Source organism: Eubalaena glacialis, chromosome 9 (genome assembly GCF_028564815.1).
Source record: "Eubalaena glacialis isolate mEubGla1 chromosome 9, mEubGla1.1.hap2.+ XY, whole genome shotgun sequence".
Lineage (NCBI taxonomy): Eukaryota > Metazoa > Chordata > Mammalia > Artiodactyla > Balaenidae > Eubalaena > Eubalaena glacialis.
The window spans coordinates 23,220,554-23,228,488 of NC_083724.1; the positions used below are offsets into that span (position 1 = coordinate 23,220,554).

At 39.7% G+C, this 7,935-nt stretch overlaps 1 protein-coding gene across 1 annotated transcript; it reads left to right on the forward strand.

The window, feature by feature from the left end:
• Positions 1-2,285: 2,285 nt before the first annotated feature.
• On the forward strand, positions 2,286-3,215 carry LOC133098277 (zinc finger CCCH domain-containing protein 8-like). Its single transcript, XM_061201044.1, has one exon. The coding sequence runs from the start codon at positions 2,286-2,288 to the stop codon at positions 3,213-3,215; it is 930 nt and encodes a 309-aa protein (XP_061057027.1).
• The last annotated feature ends 4,720 nt before the right edge of the window (positions 3,216-7,935 follow it).

Below are 7,935 nucleotides of genomic sequence, written 5' to 3' on the forward strand. Positions count from 1 at the left end.
CTGATATTTCATCATGATGAATCTAGGTATGGGTTTCTTATTATTTATCCTGCTTGGGATTCACGGGGTTTTCTGAAACTGTGTATTAGTTTCTTCTGTCAGTTCTAGGAAATTACTAGTCATTATCTCTCAGATAGCACTTCATCCCCATTCTATTTCTCGCCACCTTCTGAAACTCCAGTTAGACCTATGTTAGACTTTTACTTTATCTTTCCTCTATTTTTCACCTACCTTTTGTGTTTTCCTCATTTTTGTCTCTGTAAGGTGCATATTGAATTAATTCTTCATAACTACCTAACATTTTGCAAATACCTTTATCTGTGTCTAATATTCTGGTTCAACTCCTCCATGGAATTTAATTTCAATGATATTATTATTATTTTTTGTTATTTTAAGTACAATTTGATTCTTTACAAATCTGCTTATTTTGACTTAGTCTGTTCAGGCTGCTATAACAAAAATGCCATTGACTGGGTAGCTTAACAACAAACATTTTTTTCCTCACAATTCTGGAGGCTGGGAAGTCCAAGATCAAGGTACCAGCAGATTTGATATCTGGCGAGAGCTTGCTTCCTGGTTCATAGATGGCTGTCTTCATGCTGTGTCCTCACAGTAGGAAGGGGTGAGGGAGCTCTCTGGGGTCTCTTTAATAAGTGTGCACATCCCATTCATGAGGGCTCCACCCTCCTGAGCTAATTACCTCCCAAAGGCCCCACCTCCAAATACCATCACATTGGGGATTAGGTTTCAACATATGAATTTTGGGGGGACACAAACATTCAGTCTATAGCATTTTTTAGTTTCTTGTTCTTTAATCATATTTTAAATACCTCATTTCTTTAAAGATTTTAATCTAATATACTTTCCCATACTGTATCTAATAATCCCCAATAACCAAACTCCTTGCAAGTCTGATTTTGCGCAATTATTACTGCAGACTTTCTCTGATGGTACCTTCTTTCTTTGCATACTTTGTGATCTTTGACTGTTAGCTGTCTATATTCTTTGGAAAAAGAAATTTTTTTTGGAGAATTCTTTGAGGCCGGTGTTGAGGGTTGATTCATTCCAAAAGGATTTATATTTGCTTCTTCTAGGAGCCTAGGGGCATTAATAATCCAGTGGGACAACTTTAAACTAAATTCTCAGTTTCAGGTTGTTGGACCATCCAGTTGGTCAGAATTTCAGACTTTGTGGGGTCTGCTTATGGAATGAATTTTAATACTACCTTTTTACTCATCTCCAAGTAGGCAATTTTCTCTGCTGTCCCCTTGACGCATGAGGTGAATTTAATTCTGCTTGTCTTACACTGATGTACATGTAGCCCTTTGCAAGCCCATTTGTAATTCCCACAGTCTTCCATGAGATTGCCCATTTCAGGTGAGCTCTGTCTTCTTTCGGTATCTAAAGAATTCAGATTCCTTTAGCACAGTGTTTTCAAAATGTGGTCTACAGATTTCTAGATTTCTGGAAAGGTCCTGGGCAGCCCCAGGGGTCAAGGATGAGCACAAGCCCATCTATCTGGATTCTCTCACCTCTGAAAACAGAGCCACTTCACTTTTACCTGTTTTATACACCAAGTTTCTGTGTTAGTATTCATTTGAAGGAAGGAGCGAGCTGTTAAGACATTTCTGAAAACTACCCTATTTTTTTTTTGGAGGAACTGGTTCTTTATTTCACAAAGACAATTATCAATTTTCAGTATCCAAACAGTTACACTATTGGTTTTTCTTTGTCGCAATTGGCCCCCAAAGAGACCACACCAAAGGAGAGTACATTTTAAGCCAATTAAGCTGCAGGATGCACACCTAACAGACCTCACTGAAACCTCACCAAAACCAGCACACTGCCAGCCCACAGACTGTAGAGAACTCTCACAGCTAGATGGGGTGACCAGTGTGCCCCAACTGCAAAGAAGCAAAGTTTCAAAACAATATAAAACTTAAAAACAGTGAAAACTACTCTTTTGATGTGTGAATAACATCTTACATTAAGTTATTCACTTTTGGAAGCTTCACTAAATATTTCAGTATACCAAAAACTATGAATGCTGAAGGAAATTGATCCCAAGAGAAAACAATGGATTAAACTGCCTAAAAGGACTTATGGGAGGGGCAAATGACCTAATAAGAGGAGATGGATATAAATTATTTTAACAAAAAATTAGCCAGGATGGAAAAGCGCATGCGCGGGGCGCCCTGCCGGTGGTGCGCGGCGTCCTCCGCGTGGTGCGCGGCGCTCTACTCACGCCGTGCCTGTTCGTCGGTAGCTGCTGGGCTCTGACGAGAATGATGGATTTTGAGAATCTTTTCTCCAAACCCCCCAACCCGGGTCTCGGGAAGAAGCCCGCCACGGACTCTGACCAAAGAATCGATGGTGAAATAGATGATACAGAAGTTGAAGAAACACGAGAAGAGAAAATAAAATGGAAAGTAAAACTGAAGTGTGAGCAAATTTCCAAAAAATTTAGGCACTTTGGAAAGTCTACATCACGGAAGAATTTGCAACGTAGAAAATCAAGAAGTAAGGACTATGATGTATATAGTGATAATGATATCTGCAGTCAGGAATCAGAAGATAATTTTGCTAAAGAGCTTCAACAATATATACAAGCTAAAGAGATGGCAAATGTTACTCAATCCTTATCGCTTCCTGAAGAATCTGTGAAGAAAGAGGGAGCAAAGGATACCCAGAAAGGTAAAGCTGTTAAACAAAAAAATAAAAATAAAAACCTTAAAGCTGTTCACAAGAATGGTAAACAGAAGAAAATGAAGCGAAAATGGCCTGGCACTGGAGACAAAGGATCAAACGCTTCCCTGAGGAACAATGGCTCACAGGAACAGGATGGTAAACCTAAAGAGAAGCAGCAGCCTGTGAGAATGAGTCAGGGATTCATCAACCAACAAACGGTGCAACGCCAGGGAAAACAAATTTGTAAATATTTTCTTGCAAGAAAATGTATTAAGGGAGCCCAGTGTAAATTTGATCATGCTGCAGAGATAGAGAAGAAAAAGGAAATGTGTAAGTTTTATGTACAAGGATATTGTACCAGAGGTGAAAACTGTCTATATTTGCATAATGAGTATCCTTGCAAGTTTTACCATACAGGAGCAAAATGTTATCAGGGAGACTATTGCAAGTTTTCACATGATGCACTGACTGCTGAAACACAAGAACTGTTGGCTAAAGTTTTGAATCCTGAAAAGAAGTCGTCATGAAAATAAGATACATAAGAAGCTTTGTATGGATGAAGAGTGCTTGTGTCTGCCTGTTCAAGACTATTCAAGACTTGATTTGGAGTGGTTTACAAGATTCCTCATTTAAAGCGCCCTCTTGTGTCATTACAGTAGGGTGCAACTCTTCAGTGGGTGGCGCCGAGGGACAGAATGTAGTGTCTAAGTGACGGTTTGGTCTTCACCAAGATGGTTCCAGCCATTGAAACATGTGAAACATATGGGAGGAGCATATGTGACAGAGATGCTGGCTGGTGGGTAAATGTTGTGGTAGTAGATTGCAGAAGTCTCTTCTGATTGATTGCGTTTTCTCAATAAAATAGGAGAAAGGTTAGTCTGAGTGAGGATGGAAGAGAGAAAACTACTAGGTTCCACTAGGAAGACATTGGGATAATAGACAATGAATATACAGCTAGATCTTTTCATGTCATTAAATACATTCACAACATATTTTTATTGTTTGCTCACAGTTCTGTTTTATGGCTTAAATTATGGTTCTGTGATTTTTTTAAAACCAGTTTCCAATTGTTGAACAAAAAAGTTGTTTCTGATTTCTTACTGTTATAAATAAAATGGAACAGTGTCTCTTGCTAAAAAAAAAAAAAAAAAAAAAAAAAATTAGCCAGCTACCATGAAGAAGGGCTTAACTAAAATGAACTATGACTTGCGTGTGAACTCAGGTTGTGAGTGGGTCAGCTTAGGGGTTGATAAAGTGTCAGCTCCTTTTGTTTTTACTCACTCTTTTGTGGCAGTGTCTAAGATACAGCTCTTCCTCCACTGAATGCACAAGGATAGGATGCTGGTAATTTCTGTTAAGGCCACACACGGGCACTGATTGGCTGTGAGGTGGGCAGATGACTTGAGAATGTCCGTGGTAGGGACATCAGTGGGCATCAGTGGGATTGAAGTCTCAAGGTGGAAGACTAAACTTGAGGAACATCCAGACCACCAAGAAAGGAAGTTTCCATAATAGAGTACTTATTATATGATGGTGAGTAAGTGGATTAAAATACAAGGCTAAAATTTGAGGAGGGGGCTAGAATGAAGTGTAGGGTTTAGAAACATGGTTGAAGATGTAGATGGGAGTATGGTTTTGGGAGCTTGATCATTTCCTGTTTCGCACTTGTAACTGGCTTTTGCTGGGATCAGTTTTAGCGTGGGGTAAAAAGCACATATTCCTTCTCTTCCCCTTTCTCTATTTTCTTCTTCCTTATCATCTCATAATTTATCTTTTAGGTATAATCACATGTTTTTTTTTAAAAAGCCTTCTCTTTCTGATTGATTTTTTAAAAGAATGAATAACTTAACATAAGATATATATATATAATATACAATGTTATATGTGTATATATATGTGGGAACACTATTTATCTGGAGAGAGTTATGTTGAGGCCAAGTGGCAGGAAATGATTGAGCTACTGAAGGGGTGGGAGTTACTGTGACTCAAGGTTGCCTTTGAGGCACAGAAAACCTTTTCCAAGAGGACCCTGGCTGATGTGCTGATGCATTCCAATGCTCCCAGCCTGAAGCAGTTGAGTTGGGAGGGGGATCAGCAAAATGCCTGGAGATGTGAGCTTTCCTCTTTGAGGGATCTGACTTCTCTACTGAATGAGTGCTGGGGAGACTATGAGGCCAGCCAGGCCCTCTGGCCCTCAGGCTGCAGCATTAGGAGGAAAGTAAGGATTTCCCATCTCAAGAAACCCCCTCTCTCAGGTGAGAATGCTGCCACTGGCGCAGGGTGTCCAGAGGAACCTGTTCAGCTGGAGTGATTTATACCTTCGGTAGATCCTCACCACAGGCTGTGATGGTTTTTGTGGCCTTTTCTGATATGGCATCACCTAGAACACGGTGCCGACACTGTGGCTGTGTGGCAAGATCTAGGAGCCTGTACTTTTAATAAGTATTCTGGTGATTCTGATACAGAGAGACCAGCACTCTTTCAAAAGATGTAGTTTGGAACCACTGATTTAATGCATAGACAACTGTGATGTCGCATCTGCAGAAAGGACAGGCCTAGAGGTTTTAAAGTAGCCCTATCCCATCCTGAAACATGAACTTCACTGGGGCACCTTTATTTCTATTCCCATTTTCTGATTTTCATACTCCAGCTCTAGGGATTGGCTTCTGGCCATCCCCTGTTTTGCAGATACATTCAGACTCCCTTTCTCTGGTTTCCTGATCCCATTCTCCTGCTCATCCCTGCATCTGGATGCTTGACTGTAATTCTGGGTAAGGGGTGTGCTGATCCAGATCTTGCCCCTTAGCATTTACGCTGCTCAGCTTCCCTACCAGCAAATGGCACTTGGACATTGAAACTGCTTGAGGACGTAATGCATCCTCCTTATTACCAGTTTTCATAAGGAAGATTTTTCCCCTAAATGCTCTTCCTATATTCTTTCCTTAGACCCATCTCACACAGTCATGGGTGAACTACCTGATTTAAGATTTTGAGAAAGGAACTGGGCATGCTTAGCTCAGCCCCTTATTTCTTCCCTTTTCTTAGAAGCAGACTGCCTGAAGGAAGCCCACGTACTGGTCGGCTCCTCTGTGCTGTACACTCTACAGGTACAAGCCCCAAAGTAGAAAAGTCTGAGCTTGTCCATTTGGCCTGTGGTAGGTAGACAAGTCTGCCTAATTCTGGGCGTACATATTATATTAGCGAGCCCATCTATCTGGGTAATAGATGGAAAGCCTTGTCCTTCCATCTAGCCTGTATAGAAATAAAGGAGGAGATATTTTGGCCCTCATCTGCTTGTTTTTTGGTCTCTCTCAGTGGGTTCAGAATTCCAGTAGGAAAAGAGGAGTGCCATTCATTTGGGTTCCCTCAATTGGTCCCAAATCCATAATATAAGACGGAAGCTTTCTTAATTGCTTAAGGTAATTTGAAATCCTAATGTATTGTGCAGATGAAGTGCAAATCCACATCTTCTTCCCTACACCTCCTGAGCTTTTTCTAAAGCAAAAGAATATAAGCCAAACATAAGACATAAACTGTGTACATATTTGTACCTTGTGGAGCATACAACTCATCTTGCTAATGACTTGTTATGGGAGAGTGAAAAGGTGACATGGTATAGTGGCACTGAGGAATAGTGAAAAAGCACAGGAGACGAATATTCAGAGGAATCGAAGTGTAAGTTACACTCCATCACTTAATAGTTGAATGACCTTAGACATTTTACTTAAGCTTTAGAACTTTACTTATTTCTTCTTAAAATGAGACTAGTAATACCTAGCTCTTAAGACTGTAGTGATAAAATTAAATAGAGCTTGAAGGACTTGCCATATAGAAGGAACTTAGAAATAATAACTTTCCACTTCCTGTGTGGATGCAAAAACCCGATCTCTTGATTTTCACTATAACAATATTGTGCTGAATTTGAGTGCTTTCTAAATAATATTCTACCATGTTTAGTAAGAAGTTTAGGATATTCTGTTTTGTTCCCATTATCTCCATTATCTTATGGAACTTATTCCTTTGAATGTGCTTTTTTTTTTTAATGGTTTTCCAGGGTGAAGGAGTAAAATATATTCATCTGCCAAACAAATTAGCTAAATACTATTGTTTTCCTTTGTGCATGGCATATTTTATGAGTGGATTTGGAAGATAGATTAAAATTATGAAATACAAAAATGTCACTTTAAATTGATCTAAAATTAAGCTGAGTTTAGCTGTTTCTTCTTTTTTTTTTTTTAACATCTTTAATGGAGTATAATTGCTTTACAATGGTGTGTTAGTTTCTACTTTATAGCAAGGTGAATCAGCTATATATCCCCATATCTCCTCCCTCTTGCATCTCCCCCCCACCCTCCCTATCCCACCCCTCTAGGTGGTCACAAAGCACCGAGCTGCTCTCCCTGTGCTATGTGGCTGCTTCCCACTAGCTAGCTATTTTACATCTGGTAGTATATATAAGTCCATGCCACTCTCTCACTTCGTCCCAGCTTACCCTTCTACCTCCCCGTGTTCTCAAGTCCATTCTCTACATCTGCATCTTTATTCCTGTCCTGCCCCTAGTTTCTTCATAACCACTTTTTTTTTTTTAGATTCCATATATATGTGTTAGCATATGGTATTTGTTTTTCTCTTTCTGACTTACTTCACTCCGTATGACAGTCTCTAGGTCCATGCACCTCACTACAAATAACTCAATTCCATTTCTTTTTATGGCTAATATTCCATTGTATATATGTGCCACATCTTTATCCATTCATCTGTCGATGGACACTTAGGTTGCTTCCATGTCCTGGCTATTGTAAATAGAGCTGCAATGAACATTGTGGTACATGACTCTTTTTGAATTAGGGTTTTCTCAGGGTATATGCCCAGTAGTGGGATTGCTGGGTCGTATGGTAGTTCTATTTTTAGTTTTTTAAGGAACCTCCATACTGTTCTCCATAGTGGCTGTATCAATTTACATTCCCACCGACAGTGCAAGAGGGTTCCCCTTTCTCCACACCATCTCCAGCATTTACTGTTTGTAGATTTTTTGATAATGGCCATTCTGACTGGTGTGAGGTGATGCCTCATTGTAGTTTTGATTTGCATTTCTCTAATGATGAGTGATGTTGAGCAAGGAATGCAAGAGTTTTCTGTGCATTAATTTTGTATCCTGCTACTTTACCAAATTCATTGATTAGCTCTAGTAGTTTTCTGGTAGCATCTTTAGGATTCTCTATGTATAGTATCATGTCATCTACAAAC